The sequence below is a fragment of the Cannabis sativa genome, chromosome 3 (assembly GCF_029168945.1).
Source record: "Cannabis sativa cultivar Pink pepper isolate KNU-18-1 chromosome 3, ASM2916894v1, whole genome shotgun sequence".
In the NCBI taxonomy this organism is placed as follows: Eukaryota; Viridiplantae; Streptophyta; class Magnoliopsida; order Rosales; family Cannabaceae; genus Cannabis; species Cannabis sativa.
Window position 1 is genome coordinate 61,798,047 of NC_083603.1, and position 21,137 is coordinate 61,819,183.

At 30.5% G+C, this 21,137-nt stretch overlaps 2 protein-coding genes across 4 annotated transcripts; both read left to right on the forward strand.

The window, feature by feature from the left end:
• Positions 1-4,478: 4,478 nt before the first annotated feature.
• Positions 4,479-8,426, forward strand: LOC133035829 (protein ALP1-like). Of its 2 annotated transcripts, none has more exons than XM_061112185.1 (4): positions 4,479-4,795; positions 6,861-7,401; positions 7,506-7,731; positions 7,823-8,426. In XM_061112185.1, the coding sequence occupies exons 2-4, from the start codon at positions 6,865-6,867 to the stop codon at positions 8,281-8,283; spliced, it is 1,224 nt and encodes a 407-aa protein (XP_060968168.1). In that variant the 5' UTR covers positions 4,479-4,795; positions 6,861-6,864; the 3' UTR covers positions 8,284-8,426. The 2 variants fall into 2 exon arrangements, with proteins under 2 accessions (XP_060968168.1, XP_060968169.1); XM_061112186.1 differs by having other exon boundaries at positions 7,841-8,426.
• Positions 8,427-8,534: 108 nt separating this feature from the next.
• Positions 8,535-9,761, forward strand: LOC133029086 (uncharacterized protein At2g29880-like). Of its 2 annotated transcripts, XM_061112188.1 has the most exons (3): positions 8,535-8,886; positions 9,071-9,409; positions 9,583-9,761. In XM_061112188.1, the coding sequence occupies exons 1-3, from the start codon at positions 8,536-8,538 to the stop codon at positions 9,592-9,594; spliced, it is 702 nt and encodes a 233-aa protein (XP_060968171.1). In that variant the 5' UTR covers position 8,535; the 3' UTR covers positions 9,595-9,761. The 2 variants fall into 2 exon arrangements, with proteins under 2 accessions (XP_060968171.1, XP_060968170.1); XM_061112187.1 differs by having other exon boundaries at positions 9,071-9,761.
• The last annotated feature ends 11,376 nt before the right edge of the window (positions 9,762-21,137 follow it).

The window sequence follows — 21,137 nt, forward strand, 5'->3', positions numbered from 1 at the left end:
TTGGATAATGGGCCTCACTTATGCAATTTGGCTGTTTTATCATTTCGTCATCTCATTTTCTCAAAAACGCCAATTTTCAAATTCAACCATTTAAATGCCAATTTTAATTATTTAATAACTAAAAATTAATTATTAAATAATATTGTCATTTAATATATTTATTAATTAGACATATAAAGTCTCTTAATTAATAAATAAACCTAGAATATCTTTTCTTTACAATTTCGTCCTTGCTTAGTGAAAATTCATAAAGTAGACATAGTCTAACTTTTGAATTATAATTGATTAATCAAAATCAATTAACTGAGTCTTACAAGCAGTATGGTCTCAACTAGTATGGGGACCATGGGTCTATATATCTGAGCTTCCAATAAGCAGATCAAGAATTTATATCTTAAATTCACTGACTTATTAATTCTTCGTTGAATCCACACAAAGAACTTAGAATTGCACTCTCAGTATAAAGAACGCTCTATATGTTCCATGATATAGATACGTCATTAGTTATCCATTGTTATAATCCTAATTTGATCAATGATCTATTGGACATTATTTTACCAGGATCTTAGATCTACTCACAAGTATGTTGATTAACACCCTAAATATGAACTTCTAAAACGATTATGAAATAAACACATATAATACGGGAAACCTTACATTGGGTGCAGCAGAATAATATGACTCCTTCCGTTCAGATATCTAGCCCTTGATTCCTTTCTGTAGCAGAGAATTATCAATATCTGAACCTGGATCTCTTTCTCTCCTTCTTTAGTGTAGAAACTCCTTCTTGTTGAATATCTTTCTTCACGATCTTCCTCACTATGATTGAGGTATCACTTGCTGTGTGTGGGCACTACTCTAATTACTAAGTATTTCGAAATCTTAAGGAAGAAGAGAGAGAAGAAGTGGCGGCTAGGTATAGAGAGAGAAGACTCAGGTTTTTCTCTGAAGGAAATCAGAAAGTTAAGTGTAAATTTCCTGAAGCCTTCACTATCTATTTATAGCATTCCACTAGGGTTAGGTTTGAATTATTTGGCATTAAAATAATGAAAATATCAGAAGATAAATCCTATAAAAGTGGATGGCCCTACAATATGGATTTGGGGCTCACTTTTTGCAATTTTACAGTTTTATCTTTTCTGCATCTCATTTTCTCAAAAACGCTAATTTTCTAATTCAACCTTTTAAATGCGATTTCTAACTATTTAATAACTATAAATAATTATTAAATAATATTGTCATTTATCATATTTATTAATTGAACCATACAAAGTATCATAATTAACAAATATGCCCCTAAAACTCTTTCTTTACAATTTCGCCCTTACTTAGTGAAAAATTCACAAATAGACATAGTCTAATTTGAGAATTATAATTGATTAATCAAAAACCAATTATATGAGTCTTACAAGAAATATTATCTCAACTAGTGGGGGGACCATGGGTCTATATAACCAAGCTTTCAATAAGCAGATCAAGAATTTATAACCTAAATTCACTGACTTATTAATTCTTCGTTGAATCCACGCATAGAACTTAGAATTGCACTCTCAGTATATAGAATTCTCTATATGTTCCACCATATAGACACATCATTAGTTATCCATTGTTATAATCCTAATTTGATTAATGATCCTCTATATGAATGATCTACACTGTAAAGGGATTAGATTACCGTTACACCCTACAATGTATTTAATCCTTAAAACACTTAACCCCGTATAAATGATATTTCAGCTTATGTGAAATGAGTACTCCACCATTTATTTTCGTTTGGTCAAGCTCGAAGGAGATCATCCTTTACATACAATTTGCCAGATAGAAGCTATAGATTCCATGTTTATGTTAGCGCTCCCACTCAATTGCACTACCGTGTTCCCAAAATGTACGTATCACCCTGACCTAAAAGTAGGCTTACCTAACAAATCAAAGAACACGAATAGTCTCTTGAGATTGAGCCTAATCATAACAGGATTAAGATCATTGGATCTAGGATCAACTAGGCGATATTGACTTGAATAGATATTACGGTAAGTTTAATAAATCTAAGTCAAAGTTCAATATCGGTCCCTTCCGATGCATACTCCATGCATCCAAACTGAGCTTTACTTTAACCAATGTTCTGGAAAGAACATAGCATTTCTCCAAATGCAAGTAAACCCTGTGTCTGATAAATCTAGGAAACTTTATTCACAAACAAATCGTTTTAAGTCCAAATTTCTTGCAAGCAAATCAATTACCATGGCTCTGGTAATTGATTAATCATAAATCAATTATAGAGTCTTACAAACAGTATAGTCTCAACTAGAATGGGGACCATGGATCTATATGCTGAGCTTCCAATAAGTTGAACCGATTTACCAAGTAAATCCCTAACTTATTAATTCCTTGTTGAATCCACTCTTAGAACTTGGAATTGCATTCTCAGACTTATATAGATCATATTAGATGTTTCACGATATCAATATGGTATCTCATTTAACCATTGTTATAATCTTAATGTGATTAAGAGATCCTCTATATAGATGATTTACATCGAGATGGGACCAATTTACTGTTTACACCCCTCAATGTATTTTGCCCCTTAGAACACTTAGTTACCTGTAAATGATGTTTTAGTGATCTAATATATAGTCACTGAAACAAGAGCTCATCCATTTACTTCTATTTAACTAAGCTCGAAGGGAATCATCACTTTACTTCTATACACCAGTAGAAGCTATAGATTTCCATATTTATGTTCAGCACTCTCACTCAGTTATGCTATCATGTTCCCAAAATATACGTATCACCCTGACCCAAAAGTAGGCTTAACTAATAAATCAAAGAACATGAATAACACTCTTGAGATTGAGCCTAAGCATATCAGGATTTAGATTCTCTTGATCTAAGATCAACTTCTGACATTGACTTGGAAAGATACAACGGTAAGTTTACAATATCTTTGACCAAGTTCAATATCGGTCCAGTCCAATGTATACTCCATACATTCGAAACTAGTATACTTTACGAATGTTCTGGAAAGAACATAACACTTACTCCAAGTGTAAGTATACTTTATCGCTGATTATCACATCAATGTAAATCCAAAAACATTGATGAACAGGGACCAAATCTTTTGAATCATATAATCATAATCACATTCCACTGTATTGACAATACTGTAATTCTGAATAACTATATGTTTTGGATTTAGCTAATTTTGAGCATATATCAAGTATATATATTAAACCATAAACATGTAACATACATGTAATCATAAATCACTTCAAAATTCTAAATTGATAACTAATCAAATTGTAATGGGTTTTATTTAGGGCACAAAACCTAACAAACTCCCACTTGCACTAACATAAAACAAGTTGTGCATTACAATCAATCTTTTGCCTCGATCCTCTGATCAAGTGTAGTATGTTTGAATCCACCCATATTTCTGAAACCAGGTTCATAAAACTTATGAAACCTTCTTAACTATATGCTTTACTCATCAAGGGATACTGAAATCCTTACTGCCCATTAAGTACATCTGAACAAACAGAAGACATATCTCTCAAATTTTAAAATTTGGAATTGAGATAATGCAGTGTAGAATTTTCTTCAGTAAAATAACTTTCTGGTAATTTCAAATTTACAAAGTTATATCTTCTCTGATGAAGCTTGAATTATTATAGATGGGTTTTTACACTCTTCTACAATGATTCCTCCACCCCCAGAGTAACCACCATCTCAAAATCTTAATGAGCTGGTGTGGATCATTAAAGCATAGTTCCTTAATATTTAACATATAGGTCACTTTCATAAATCTTTCTTGATTGTCCCCTAATGTTCCCCATTTGATTACATTTCAGATGGCTCCCACTCAATAGCAGATGTCTGGTTAGAAACTTTTAACCTTTTACTATTGTTTCTGGGAACATCTCATTGTGACTTATTATCTTAGTCTGAAACTGTAGGTTTCTCTAAGACTAAGTCAACGACATATCAGTCTAGTATTTGAAGTGTAAAATACTTGCCAGAGATTAAGCAATCAAATCAAGCTACCATAAAAGTTATGAGGATTAGAAATCTTGACTCAAGTCATTTGAATAGACTATGCAAGAATTCTTCTATCTTATTCTCATAATTCTGATAAGTTATCTCTATCCATGTGAATGGTTAGATTTGTTTTTATCAGAGGTGTTCTTAAGTTCCTATCGCAAATATCAACCAAACGAAGATGGGTAAAGAATTTTAATATTCTCCCACTCAACTAAGGTAATGTGATACATTATCAAAGAACTTTAATGGTATCATTAACTATTACAACAATAAATCTAAACTGGAACATATAATCAAGATCAAGAATTTATTCTGATAATAGCTAATTTATTATATTATTTCCATGTTTAAAATTATGTGTTACAAAGGGTACTGGGAATAAAGTCCACCCCTAAGTTTATAGAGATTATGATCCACCCCTAAAGGTTGTAAATCCCTAAGGGCCCGTTTGGTTGATGGTAATGGGCCAGAAAGGAATGGAATGGAATACTAATGGGCCTGATTATTTTGTTTGGTTGAAAAATAACAATTTTGGAAAAGAATTCCATAGTAATGCTATTCCCCCAAACTAATGGAATTGCTATTCCATTTTTTATTTGGTGGAATTATAATTCCATTCCAGCAGCCATGGCCCAAGCCCAACAAATCCTAACCCTAGCAAACTGAAGATTAACCATTGTGACCGTCCTCTTCGTCTTCTTCGTCTTCTTCGATCGATCAAACTCAGGTTGCAAGTACCGGGGTAGCGTTGCCAGAGGTAATTATCTCTCTCTCTCTCTCTCTCTCTCTCTCTCTCTCTCTCTCTCTCTCTCTCTGGTTTGGTGGTACCGCCATTGTTTTATGGTTTTTTGGTTAGTTTTGGTCCTCATTCTAAGGAGTTGGATAACTTCGATTGTGCATTAAGGAGCTAATTCCCTCATTTACATTTTGCAATTTTGACTTTGGTTTTTTCATGAAGCTTAGAGAGTTTATTTGAGGTACTAATTTTTCTTTGATGGAAAATATTTGTCTGCTACAGTGGACAATAAATATATGTGTATATAAATTAACAGGCTTTAATCTATAGTTTGATTTTGGTTCATTCATGACAGCCCTTGAGGCATCAATTTCGTTTGATAGAAATAGTTCAGCTGTAGTAAACAATAAATAGAGAAGGGCAGCTCTGCTCAATGATATTGCTTGTATGATTACCTTTGGCTAATTGAAAGTGAGGAGAAACATTCTCACTTCACACCTTTAGATACTTTTCTCCTCGATACTCAATAGAAAATACTCATTTTGCTTATTTATGAAAACATGTAATTCATAAGAACATTCATACACACTATTTACCTCAAAACATGATTAATTATCTAAACCTCATTGGACAAGGATTTCAGATAAAGGAATTGTATGATTTCGATTTTGTTCTCTTCAATTTATCCATATCCTGGAAGAAGAAGAGGAAAAATAAAAGTAAAAAAGAAAAAGTTCTGAACCTAATTGAGTCTTTAGTAAGCAAAGTTTCTCTGCCATACCTAGAAGGATAGAATTATGATAATAAACATACATGAAAAGAAAACAAAAATGACTAGATTGCTTAACTAACATCTTTTTTTCTTACCCCACTTTTTATACAATTAACAGTATTAGTCTAACTAAAATTATATTCCATTAGTATGATATTCAGAGAAGAAAAAGGAAGATTGAATATTCCCCTCAAAAGAAAAAAAATTGAATAATCTGATAATTTCATAAAGTTTTTGCAATATGTATTCACTTTTTTTTTTTTTATAGTAAGTGATGAGTGAGAAAATAAGTATATAAGAAAAACTACTCCATTAGTTTTGACTCTACTTATATATATAGCTGATGGCACCATCCTACTACTCGTACAGCTGCATACATTATACAAAAATTACATAAAATATAATATAGGTATCATTTTTGTCTTTTGGGATGAAGTGTGTCACTTCAATATTTTATTATTGAGCTTAATTTGTTCAACTATATATGTAGGAAAGTGAAGTTTTGGTTTTAATCTTTTAGTGCCACATGGTGGGGCTTCATATATATTGTATAGGTCCCCAATTCTCAGCCATGATCTTCCCTAGTATGCATAGTAATGCTTGTCTCATAAAGTGAAGGAAATACCTCAGCTTTTGTATCTTTCTATACTATTCTTTCTCTTTGGGTTCTGCTGGAGATGTAAAATGCTAGAGATATTGTTCTCCTATCTGGTCTGACCACATTTGGGTCCTCTTTTGTTTTTGTGTAGATTTTTAGGGTGCTCAACATTGTACCACTATCCTAAGTTTGAGCAACTCTTAATAGATAGTACAGTTCACATTTTCTATGTTCTTCCTAATATTTTTAGTTTAAATTAAAATCATTTACATATGCCAAAGAGACAAAATCACCTTATATTACTACAACACTGAGAAAAAAAGTTTCAATTACTTGTGTTTTCCTTTTTCTTTTTTTAAAATTATGTGTTAGAAGTGGGAAGAGAAGTCTTCATGTTAAGTTACTATCAGTCATACCTGGCCTCTTTTCTTGTTTATTTGTTTGTTGATATTATCTTTTCTTTTTCAAATTAAAAATATACATAATTATTTTATGTGAATATCTGATATTTGAAAGGGTGGTTAGTAGGAGAAGATGAGAGGGTTAAGTACTTCTTGGTATGCTGGGTCATCTGGTGTTTTTACCATCTAACAAATGTATTAATGTGACTTATCTGTTCTGTTAAGTACTTATCTTTTATGTGATATGATGAAGAATTATTCAGTGGGTTGTATGAATAATGGTAAGTTTGTTTTGCTCAATTATTGTCATTGTAGGATAATGGCTCGCTTAACTGTAAGTGAAAGACAAATTTTGAGAAAGAAGAAGATCATGACTCTTTATATGTATTGGATGAATGTGTTGCATGTAGTGCAATGGTTTTTTAAATTATGGGAAAAAATTATTGAACATAGTATTGAATCAAGCTCTTTGGGAAGACAATTATACATACTTGATATTTTTGTCAATAGGCATATTGTGCACCAAATAGCTTATGAGAGTGATGTCATTTGTTTTGATCAACTTAGGATGAATAGGAAAGCATTTAGCACTTTATGCATAATGCTTGAAACTAGGGGTGGGTTAAAAGCATCTAAATATTTACAAGTAGATGAACAAGTGGCTATGTTTTTACATGTAATTGCTCATCATGTGAAAAATAGAGTCGTTAGATTTCGATTTATGAGATCGGGTGAGACAATTAGCAAATATTTTCATAATGTGTTACATTCAATCATTCGGCTACATGGAGAGTTATTGAAAAGACCTGAACCTGTTCTTGAAAATTCAACAGATGAGAGGTGGAAATGGTTCAAGGTATAATATATATTTCTTGAATTTCTTGAATTAAAATGGTTTAGGTGGAAATGGTTTGTTTGTTTGAAATACTAATGAAAAAAACTTTGTTTATGATATGGTAGAATTGCTTAGGAGCACTAGATGGAACTCATATTAGAGTGAGAGTACCTATGAATGATAAACCAAAATATCGTACTCGAAAAGGTGAAATAGCTACAAATGTCTTAGGTGTATGCTCCCAAGACTTGCAATTCATATATGTGTTACCTGGTTGGGAAGGCTCTGCAGCAGATGGTAGAGTTTTACGTGATGCCATACGTAGAACAAATGGTTTGTGTGTTCCAAATGGTAAGCTTGGTGTTTTAGATTGTTCATTTTTTATTTTTGATTAGTAGCTCATTTAGGAGACAACTTAATCCCCATCTTTATTTTATTTTAGGTTATTATTACCTTGTAGATGCTGGATATACTAATTGTAAGGGATTTCTTGCTCCATATCGAGGCCAACGTTATCACCTCAACCAATGGGAAGATGGAAATCCTCCTAGAAATTCACAAGAATTTTTTAATATGAAGCATTCATCTGCTAGGAATGTCATTGAGAGATGTTTTGGTGCAATTAAGAGTCGATGGGCAATTCTTAGGAGTCCGTCATTCTATCCAATAAAGACTCAAAATCGAATCATTTTGGCATGTTGTTTGCTTCACAATTTTATTAGAAGAGAAATGCCTACTGATAATACTTATATGCATTCAGAGAATGAGATTAACAGTGGAGACGAAGAAGATGTTGATGGATCCATAAGAAGTATTGAAGCTTCTGAAGAGTGGACAACGTTTAGAAACAATTTAGCACATGAGATGTATAGTGAATGGAGGGAACGTAGGAGAGCAAGCTAGTTTTTTTTTCTTAGATTAAATGCACAATGATTATCTAGGTTTTTATATTTGTTTTCACTTCGCTATGCCAAGTTATTTGACTGGTTGTGTAATTGACAAGATTGAAATTTATCTTTGAATTTATGTTTTGTTATTGGTGTGTATATCAATTAAGTTTTGTTTATTTACTGTTGAATGTTTTTATTTTTCACTCAAGTTCAACATTTCAATTCTAGTTTTTAGTTTTACATTATTTTGATTCCTTATTTCAGCATGGAGACTTCAAAAGGAAGAGGTCCAGGACAAAATAAAAGATTCTGGAGTGAAGATGAAGACAAACACTTGATTGAATCACTTATGGAGCTAAATAATGAAGGGAAGTTTAAAGCTGAAGGAAACTTCAAGCCAGGTCATCTTAGAGCTATTGAGATGAAACTAAAAGAGCGAATGCCTGGATGTGACATACAAGCTAAGCCACACATTGAGTCTAGAATGAAAACTTTGAAGACTCATTTTCAAATAGTGCATGAAATGTTGACTGGACCTTTTTGTAGCGGGTTTGGATGGGACAGTATTAGAAAAACTGTAACTGCGGAAAAACCAGTGTGGGAAGCATATTTGCAGGTATTTATGTTTATATATGCTATATTATAATATAACTAGTGCTTTAAAAATGTTAAACTTTTTAACTTGGCATAATGTTTGGAACTTCTTATAGAATACTTTGGTATGTATACTTTAGAGATATGTGAAGTAAAAGATAGGTTATGCAGTGTGATTTATTGGTTTTTATTTTGTATACATGCAGAGTCATAAGGAAGCAGCCCCATTCAAGATCAAGTCATTCCCTTGGTATGACGACTTGTGTGCAGTTTTTGGCAAAGATCGTGCAACTGGAAAACATGCAGAGACTGTAACAGATGTTGTTGAAGAACTTGAAGCTGAAAAGGAAAACACTACACTTGGAGAAGATGATTTTAGCAATGCTAATAATGTGGATGAAGTGGAATCTATGTCTGTTTCAGATGCAACAAGAGGTGCTCAATCTCACACTCAATCAGATGGGTCTTCAAAGAAGAAAAGGAAAGCTGCAAATCATGAAGAACTTTCAAATGCACTTACACAATCAGCTTCTATTCTCGCAGAGGTAATTGAAAAAGCTTCAATTCGTTTGAGTAAAGCTATTGGTGAAGACTTGAATGAAAAGCATATGCAGCTCGGGAAAGAGTTAGAAAGGACCACTACACTTACTACAACTCAACGTCATAAGGTAGCTCGCATGATTATGCAAGATAATGCTCTGGTTTCTTACTTTTTCAGTGTCCCAGATGATGAGAAGGATGAATGGGCGAGACTTCTGATTGATGGCTCTCTTTAGTACACAGCTCGGGAAAGAGTTAGAAAGATCATGGTTATTCACTTTGGTCTAAAATAATTTGCAGGACAATATATATTGCCTTTGACATTCAGTAGTATACAAATTATAATCTTTTGGATTTGGTGTAATGTGTTATGCTCATAATTTTGCAAACAATTATGCTCATAATTTTGCAAACAATTATTTTGAGCATAAATATGGGTATTGGACATGAATACTTATACTTTTGAACAAGTTTTTATGTGATTATATAGTTTTTTTTAAAAAATATATGTTAGGTTTTTTTTAAAGAAGTAATATTTTATAGTAAATTCAATAAATATAAATTTATATATATCAAATTTTTTAAATTTTTTTAAAAAAATATATATATAAGTTGAATATATTTAATTTAATTTTTTAATCATGTTTTAAAAATAATAGTATTTTTGTTCAAAATTAATTTATTCCATTCCATTCCATTATATAGTCAACCAAACATAAGAATTGTATTCAATTATTGATTCCATAAATCTAACCAAACAACCTAATCCTATTCCTATTCTTATTCCATTCCATTACCATTCCTATTCTTATTCCTATTCCTATTCCATTGCTTTCATTACCTCCAACCAAACGGGCCCTAAGTGTGATAGAGAGTCTGTGGAGTTGAATATAATCCAGAGTTCATTAGATATAAAGATCGTTGAACTGCATATTATTCTTAACTTTTCTCCACCCCTATCAGATCAAAAGATCTTTTTATCAAACAAATTCTCAAATAATTGTTTTAGAATTAACAATTATTCATAAACATAGAAATAATTTCTACTGTTTATGTAGTAATAACTCTGTAAGGAGTTTAAATACCTATAGAATTTGTATCAATAATAAAAACACATACACATACAAACATAATAAATATAACAATTGGTAATAGATAAGATAAAGTACTGAAGCTCAACTCATAAATTGCAATTTATTTGTAAAAAAAAACTTTATTATAAACCAAAAAATTGTTTGCAATATTATAAGAACCAGACAGGAAATAAAATCCCAAAACTTGAAATCCAAATTGTTTGAAAAAATTAACAATTAATTCAAAACAAATTAAGTTATCTTCTTCTTTATCATAGACGACCTCCATCCACCATCCAGCTTTCTACTCCAACTCGCTAAGACAACATCCGAGTTTAAGAAGCTTGAGCTATAAGAAGAATAATAAACAAGGTTAGTAGTCCAGAATTAATAATCCAAAAGGATAATAATTCACTAAAACACATCAGTTTATAAAGAAATACCTTGTTTCTTTGCAAGAAGCTTAGGACATTGGGATTTCCAATAGCCTTTTTCATTGCAGTAGAAACATTTTCCTTTTGGTGTATCACCAGAAGCTCCAGCCTTTTTGTTCTTAGCTGCTTTCGCAGCTTGAGCTCACTTCTTGGCATTTTTCCACTTCTTCTTATTATTGGATTTGGAAGTAGAAGCAACGTGTGCCTCAGGATTACTCGTCTTATTACCATTTCCGGAATTCTGAGGTTTATTCCCTCTTTTCTTGGGACCTCCAATCAAATTTTCATATGTCTGAAGGTCGTTGACTAAAGTATGAAAGTCTTGTTCCTTCTTATTCATGACATAATTTGATGTATAGGGCAGCAAATCTGGAGTTAGACTATTCAAGATGAGACTCACTTGAGTAGTCTGATCCATTTCAGCACCATGATTCTGGGCTTCCTGGAAATAACTAGCCATCTGGAGAAGGTGATCACACACATTCTGATGGGGGTGCGTTGATGAATTTCTTAGTCGCGCCAAAGCGAGACTAGATAGATGCCATACCGAATAGCTCAGTTAACTGCGTCATGATTTCTGCAGCCGTGACAGTGTTAGCAAACCTTGTTTTCAAGGTGTCAACCATGCTGGAAAGCATGAAGTATCGAGCTTTGTTGTTAGCATTCTGCCAACGCTCGAACATCTCTTTTACAGTTTTGGTTGCATTGTCACCTGGCTGCTCAGGGGACGGCTCAGTCAACACAAACGAGGCACTTTCACCTATGAGAGCAACGTTAATGTTCTCTCTCCACTTTGGGAAGTTAGACCCATTTAGCTTATTTTCAGTTAATAGTGACAACACGGGTTTCGACATTGCAATTCAGGATACTACAAGATAATAAATAGATATCAATTATGGTTTAACACAAAATCTTATTCCGAAATTATTAGCACATAGCAAGTAGGAATGACTAGAGAAAATACAAAAAAAAAAAAGCAATCCTAAATAATTTCCAAGGTTTTCAACAGACTGATATCAGTGTCCCGTTTAGGCGAGAGTCAAAGCTATCATCCATTGAATAGAGTTGTCAGCTCATCTAAAATGACAAACATTCTAGCAACCTTTTATTCGATCGAAAAGAGAATCCGACGTTGTCCCTTTTAGGCGAGAGTCAAGGTCATTCTTATTTCATGAGCTTCTACCATTGTTTCATACGTTTGTAAGTCTTATACAGTAGCCACCATTAGGGTGATCAATACTAATATAAAAAACTTACAAATATACTTATCTTTCGAGATTAAACGGCGCTAACTTGCTAATGAACGTTCCTCCATTAGGGAGGATTACTCACTAAAACAATAGCTATGTGAAACCAACAATGGAGATCGAATATCTTAAAATAATAAAGCTCATTATTTAAAATGTATTTTCTTCTATTATTTATTTATTTTAAATCTATATATATTTATTAAATTTAAAATTTATAATAAAACTCTAAAAAAAATTTAATTTAATATTTGTAAAATTAAACTTAGATGGTTAAGAAAATAAAATGAATTATTTCCATCTTAGTATTAATTTTCCAACAAATATTAAGAAAATTACTTAATTTAAGTTGTGTTAATTTAAATTAATTTGCAACTCAAATTAAAATTTTCTACAAGTATATATAGTATTTCCAAAAATATACAATTTTCGAAATACATTAAAATAAATCAAACTTTACTTAGAAAAAATACTTCAAGCAAAAATATATCTATCTAGATTTTCTTGACTAATTAATCCAATTTCTAATAAGATATTTTAGTTCCTTTATTTTAAATTAATCATTAAATGTAAAGATCATTGATTTAAGTTGATTCAAAACTAATTAAAATAATTAATTTACAACTTTAATCCATCTTTCAAGATAAATTCAAAATCATCTTGCATAATTAAATGTAATTTTTAAAAATGATTAATAAAATAAATAAAATATATTTTGAAAATTATTCAAATTTAAGTTGTTATGAAAATACCCAACTTAAAATAAATTTCTTATTTAATTAAATATTATGAAAATAACAATATCTAAGTATCATTATGAAAATCAACTTAGATATTTAATTTTCAATTTAATTAAATGTATTAAATTCAGGAAATAAATAATTAAGTGTAGAGAAGGCTTAATTATTAATTTCTAATTTAATACAAGGAAAAATATCCTTAATTGAGTTGTATCAAAATTAATTATTAAACAATTAATTTCACAATCAATGATATTTTCCTATATTAGAAATAATAATTAGTATAGAAATAACTATCTAGAAAATATCTCAATTCAACTAAGTATCTTTTCAAGATTTAGAAAATATCTGATTAAAGTTATTATAGAAAGAATCTATAATTTACAACTTAAAATTTTCCAAATAAAATTTAATTAAATATTAAAATTAGGTGGTAACTACCTAATCTAAAGATATTCTCTTTTAAGTTTAAAACCAACTTAAAAATATCTTTTAAGAATCTTCAATAACTAATTCCTAGAATTCCTCAACTTATTATTAAATTCAAAATATATTCAAATTTAAGTTAAAAGGGAAAATTAGTAATAACTAATTCATAACTTAAATAGGAATATTTAATGAAATAATAAAAGTAAGTTTCAAAAAGAATCTAGTTAGTTAAAATTTTTTATTTAATTAAATACAAGAAAAATACAAATAGTTTATCTGGAAATAAAATTCTTAAATTAATTTCGAAGAAATTAATTATGTTGCTATTCAATTTTATTAGGTCAAACTAGTTTAATTAACCTAGCACAGTTATCCAAATCAGGCAAATAGGCCTTCACAATTGGGGTTGTTCATGTGAGGGGGGGGGGGGTGGGTCCAGTATGTCGTACCCACTTCTAAGGCTCCCAACTCTCACACAAGGCCTAAAGAGAGGAATTTAACCTTAAAATGAACAAGTGTTATTAATTGAATATGCCCATTAACTAATTGAGCCTAAATAAAATCTATCAAGTTATGATATTTTATTTAGCAACAACAACCTATATGTGTCTATAACAGAAATTAAACATATAGGCTCACACAGGCACACAGATTTGGATGGATCCTATCATGTTACTGTTGGAAATTATTTTACCAGGATCTAGATTTACTAACAAGTATGTTGGATTAACAACCTAATATGAATTCTAAAACAATGAAAATAAACACATATAAAGTTAGAAAACCTTACAGTGGGTGCAGCGGAATAATATGACTCCTTCCGTTCAGATCTCTAGCCCTTGATTCCTTTCTGTAGCAGAGCATCACCAAGATCTGAACCTGGATCTTCTTTTCTCCTTCTTTGATGCAGAAATTCCATAGTCTTCCATACTATGATTGAGATACCACTTGATGTGTGTGGGCACTACTCATCTCACAAGGATTTCGAAATTTCTCTCTATTTTTCTCTCTCAATTTCGTGGCTTATCATCCATACAAGAGAAGAGAGCAAGGTTCCTTTATATAGGGAAAAGGGAGAGCACAACTTTCCAAATAAAACAGTTTCCTTAATTACTGTGTAATCAATTAACTGCCTTATTTAGTGTGATCCACCACTTTCCTATTATAGCTAGGCTTTGATTAGCAATTACATGGCAATTAAAAAATAAAAATAATAATTGGGAAACACAAAGGAGTGCTCGTCCATAGAGGGAAATGAGCCTCACTTGGATTTTGCAGTTTCCTCAATTTTATTTCAATTTCTCCAAAAATGCCATTTTTCAAATTCTAATCATTTAAATGCCAAAACTAATTATTTAATAACTAAAATAGATTATTAAATAATATTGTCATTTAAAATAATTATTAATTAGACATACAAAGTCTCTTAATTAATAATTAAACCTAGAAACCCTTTTCTTTACGATTTCATCCTTAAACTGTGAGAATTCATAAAGTAGCCATAGTCTAACTTTTAGAATTATAATTGATTAATTAAAATCAATTAACTAAGTATTACAAGCAGTGTGACCTCAACTAGTATGGGGACCATGGGTCTATATAACCGAGCTTCCAATAAGTCGAACCGAATTTACCAAGTAAATTCCCTAACTTATTAATTCCTCATTGAATCCACACTTAGAACTTGGAATTGCACTCTCAGTCATATAGAAACGCTCTATATGTTCCACGATATAGACACGTCATCAGTTATCCATTGTTATAACCCTAATGTGATCAATGATCCTCTATATAGATGATTTACACTGTACAGGATTAAATTACCGTAACACCCTACAATGTATTTTATCCTTAAAACACTTAACCCTGTATAAATGATATTTCACCTAAGTAAAATGAGATCTCCACCATTTATCTTCTTTTGGTTAAGCTCGAAGGAAATCATCCTTTACTTCTATTTGCCAAATAGAAGCTATAGATTCCATATTTATGTTAGCGCTCCCCCACTCAATTGCACTACCGTGTTCCTAAAATGTACGTATTGCCCAGACTAAAGATTAGGCTTAACTAACAAATCAAAGAACACGAATAATACTCTTGAAATTGAGCCTAACCATATCAGGATTTCGATCATGTGATCTAGGATCAACTTATGATATTGAATTGAATAGATGTTTACGGTAAGTTTCAAAATCTAATTCAAAGTTCAATATCGGTCCATTCCAATGCATACTCCATGCATCCGATACTGGTAAACTTTGCCAATGTCCTGGAAAGGACATAACACTTTTCCAAGGTGTAAGAATACCTATCGCTGATTATACCATGTCAGTCTAAATCCAGTGTTCTGACAAATCAGGGAATCTACTTTTGAACATACAATAAAGATTATATTCCACTGTGCTGACAACACTATAATCTTTAACCAACTCATATGTTCTGGACTTAAAAAGAATTCATACATTATATACACATATAATCATGAAATAAATCATGTGAACCATGCAACATAAAATGTTATTTCTGATCTTTATTAATAAGTAAATCTGATTATATGAAATGAGTTTTATTTAGGGCATAAAACCCAACAAACTCCCACTTGCACTAATATAAAACAAAAAGTGCATTTCAAATAATCATTAACACCTTGATATACCAATCAAGTGTAATAGTAGTAAACTCCTCGTAATGGGATCTGACAGGTTGAATTAAACACAACCTCTTCTCCACCATTACTCTTCCTTAATCACAAAATCCTTGATAATGTGAAATTCCTCTCTATATGTCTACTTTCTTGGGATACTGGATTCTATACTTTTGGGCAACTACTCTTTTGTTATACAGGAAGTAACCCTAGTAGTTAAGGCAAGTTGGAACACTGCCACAAATGTATAGAACTTTCCTTAGACTGAAAAAGTATCTTTCCTGCAACTTTTAACATTCAGTCTCTTTCTGGTAGACCAATAGATTTCAGATAGGTTTTTACACTTCTCCAAAATCACTACTCCACCCCCAAAGTAATCACCATCTCATCAGCAGACTTTCTAGCACACAGGCAAGTCTCGAAATCTGATGTGGTGTAGTCTAAGAGTTTCAAAACCACCCTTATTGACTAACATATAGTTCCTCTTTTTAATCTTAAAAATTTACTTGATTGTCTTCCAATATTCCTCTCCTGGATTAATCTGATACTTACTCATTACTCCCACTCAACAGCAGGTGTCTGGTCTAAGGCATACTAAAGCATATCTGAGACCTCTCACTGTTGATTTAAGAAATTCTTTCATGGCTTTATCTTCTCTGGAATAGTTGAGACTTTTCCTTAGATAAATAAAATCTATGCTTAGAAGTTTTGAAGCTTCTATAGATTGCCATTGGAAAGAAAATGCTCCAGCATCTCATGCTTGCATTAGAGTAAGTATATACCAGGTATACCACAAGCAATAGGTTTAGATTAACTCAAACCTACAATACTAGGAACAGGAAGTTTTGTTCAGTCCATTGAATAGACTTATGAACGAAATTTCCTTTCATATCCTTGTAAGAGAAAACTTTAGGTTACTCCATGTGAATGGATCAAACTATAGTTCTCTTGGCTTTCTTCTTAGTTTCTTGTCTTGACAATCCATTACTTGTTTAAACTCACAATGGATTTTAATCACTAGTGTCTTCCAAGTTATAAGAAGGTGAGTTCCTAGAAACTCTCCCACTACGACAAGGTACCGTGAACTATGTCAAAGAAAACTAAATGGTACAGACCTCTTCAGTTGTGTTAAGACAACAGAGGCAGTGGGATCATCTTGTAAAATAAGATGATAGAACACTTTTGGAATCAAGAAAAATATCTCCTTTATTTGCTACTTTACTTTCAGACTTAGTCATTTTCTTAGAAAAGTAGTATTTGTTTAAACAAACACTTTCTTATCTAATGACTATGGGATGCTCCACCCCTAATCACTTAGAATAGCTAACAAACATGCAAACCAAGGTTAGCAGTTCTAGCTTTTCTTAAGATTTCGATTAGGTCATCCATGAATCTAGTAATGATTTACATTAATTATACAACCATTACATTATTCTGAAATTTCCATATAAGGATTTAGGCAATGACTAGTAACTAATCATCAATATGCAACTCGAATTTCTGGGGAGGTAAGTTTGGATATTATTCAAAATCAAATTAATGATCTTTGAACTGCATATCTACTAACTTTTTCTCCACCCCTATCAGTTCGCAAGATCTTTAACCACTTACCTTCACCATTGCTAGAAATTCATGAAATTTTTTAAACATTTCAAATTTCTTTTGCATAAGGTAAAATCTAGAGTGATCGTTTTAAGAATACAACGAAAACTCATATCCACCCCTGAATGTACATCCATCTGCGAATGAGATGAAATTACTTTCAGTGGATATAGGCATATTAACTCTTTGCAGAGAATGATCTTGTCAAAACCACTATGAACAAGATACAAATGCTTTAGATTTATAAAATATGTGGTTGTATCTTTTGATGACTTAAGTTACATCAAAGAGTTCTTAGAATAGTGCAAGTGGATTTTGGTCACAGAATACTAAACTCATACAGTTTGAATCCATTGATAGAAAATGGTTATGAAACACTTGTGAAAGTGTAACTGTATAATTAGTAATTCTCTCTTGGACCACCACTACTAATCTAACTCTATGATTTGCCTATACAAGTAGGAGATATCTAAGATTGAGGATTTATATCATTTAGGGATAGAATTCCGGGAATATAATCATATGCGTCATCTAATTTCTTAAGAGAAAATAAGACTTTATATGATTTATAGACCATTCATCCAATGATATGTCATTAAGCTAATTCGAAATGAATAAGCTAAGAGGAATTAGGATAATTTCGTTTTAAATAAGAATCCAAAGATACTCCGATTAGCGAGAGTCAAAGTAATCTTATTTATACAATCTTCTTGTTTCATATTGTAAAACACTAGTTTAAGGTGTCATCAATTGATGAACAGCTAGACCTTGCGTATACAATATTTATCTTTCGAGATCTACCACTATTATGTTAGTCTAATGGTGAAATCCATTAGGGATTTATCTCATTAGAAAAACAAACCAAGTTAGACCAACAATGAAGATTCGAAATTAAACTACAATTTAATAAAAGAAAATAACATGGTTCAATACAAATTCATACATAATTCAGAAATTATTAAGCACATAGCAAGTAGGAATGACAAGTGAAAATACTAAAACATACAATCCTAAATAATTTGCAAGGTTTTCAACAAACTGATATCAGTGTCCCGTTTAGGCGAGAGTCAAAGCTACCATTCATTGAATTGAGTTGTCAGCTCATCTAAAATGATCAACATTCTAGCAACCTTTTATTCGATCAAGATTTGAATCCGCGTTGTCCCGTTTAGGCGAGAGTCAAGGCTATTCTATCTTATGAGCTTCCACCATTGTTTCATATTCTTGCAAGTCTTATATAGTCGCCACCATTAGGGTGGTCATAAACTATATAAAAAAACTTACAAGATTACTTATCTTTCGAGATTAAACGGTGCTAACTTGCTAATGAACGTTCCTCCATTAGGGAGGATTACTCACTAAAACGATAGCTATGTAAAACCAACAATGGAGATCGAATATCCTTATAATAATAAAGCTCATTATTTAATGAAGGTTTGTATTTTCTTCTAATATTTATTTTAATCCATTTATTTTAAATATATATTTATTTAATTAAAATTTCCAATTTAGAATGAAAAATTCCAAATATAAATTTTAATTTAATATTTATAAATTATACTTAGATGGATATGAAAATAACGTGAATTATTTCCATCTTAGTAATAATTTCCATAAATATTTAGAAAATTATTCAATTTAAGTTGTTTCAAAATTAATTTAAATTAATTTACAACTCAAATTTAATTTTCTATAAATATATATTGCATTTTCGAAAATGCTTTAAAATAAAATAAAAATAAATCCTGGAAAATTACTCTAATTTTATGTTGGCCCAAAATTAATAAAAATTAATTTTCAAGAAAAAATATAATTTCCCTATTTAATTAAATATCTAAGAAAAATTTCAAATATTAAAGTATCATGATTAAAAATCAACTTAAATATTACTTTTCTATTTAATTAAATACACTAGAAAAATACTTCAAGCAAAACAGATAATACCTATCTAGACTTTCATTGACTAATTAATCAAATTTCTAATTATAATATATTTTAGTTCATTTATTTTAATTAATCATTAAATGAAAAAATCAATGATTTAAGTTGGTCCAAAATTAAATAAATAATTTTCAACTTTAATCTATTTTTCAAATTAAAATTCGAAATTTCTGCATTAAAGAAATGCAATTTCGAAATTTTGGGAAATGATTAATAAAATAAAATAAAATATATTTTGAAAATTATTCAAACTTAAGTTATTCTGAAATAAGATTCCAAACTTAAAATAATTATCAACTTTAATTAAATAACATGAAAATAACAATATTAAAGTATCATGATTAAAATCAACTTAGATATTGAAATTTTCAATTTAATTAAATGTATTAAATTCAAGAAATAAATAATTAAGTAAAGAGGAAACTTAATTATTAATTATAGTTTAATACTAGGAAAATATTCTAAACTTAGATTGTACCAAAATTAATTATGAGACAATTAATTTCACAATCTATGATATTTTCCTATTTAATATTAGAAATAATAATTAGTACTAGAAATAACTATCTAGAATATATCATTGACTAAGTGTTTTTCTAAAATTAACTTTAAAATATTACAATGAAAAATAAATTTCATATATTTTAAAAGTTAATTATGTTGCTAATTCAATTTTAATTAGGTTAGACTAATATAATTAACCTAATACAATTATTTAAATAAGGCAAATGGGCCTTCACAATTGGGGTAGTTCATGTGAGGGGGAGCTGGGTTCAGTATGTCGTACCCACTTCTATGGCCCCCAACTCTCACACAAGGCCCAAAAGAGAGGAATTTAACCTTAAAATAAACAATTGTTATTCATTGAATAAGCCCAAATCTAATTGGGCCTAAATAAATTTCCTTATGTCAAAATTTATTTTAGCAACCTAGTCCATTTACTTAGTAAAAACTTAAATGGGCTCCCTATATGTATCTAAGCCCAAAAGCAAACATATAGGCTCACACAGCTCAAATGATTTGGATGGGCCCTATCATGTTACTAGGTTTACACAGATGAAAGAAGTACAAAATTTACCTGTTACAAATTATTTATAAGATCTTTCGTCAATTGGACTATGATTAAAATCAGATCATTGGATCATGATCTGTCAACAAGTTAATCATAGCAATTTAGATCAGATAAATAATAGGTTTGCTAAAAAGTTTTGAATGAACAGTATAAATAAACAAACATTGTCCATGTAACAGATGTGAATCAAGATATTAATATAATTAAATTATTATTCTTAAACTAACCAAATAAAGGAAACTAATTTTAAAATATCTAGGTTTATTTGAATCAAATTAAATATCTAATAAGATCAATGATTTGAAAGGAAAGAATCTCCAATATCACTTTCAGATCTTATAATTTAATAAAATAAACCAATTTTAAAATAGATTTGGTTAAATAATAATTACCATAATTATATGTCAAAATATCTCAAATTAAGCAATATTCAAATCTCTACAAAAATATCTATGTTATTTAAATATTTAAGATATGATTTATAAATTTCTAATAAGGAAAAAATGATATATATAGAAAAAATATCATTTTTATACTTATAATTTATAAAT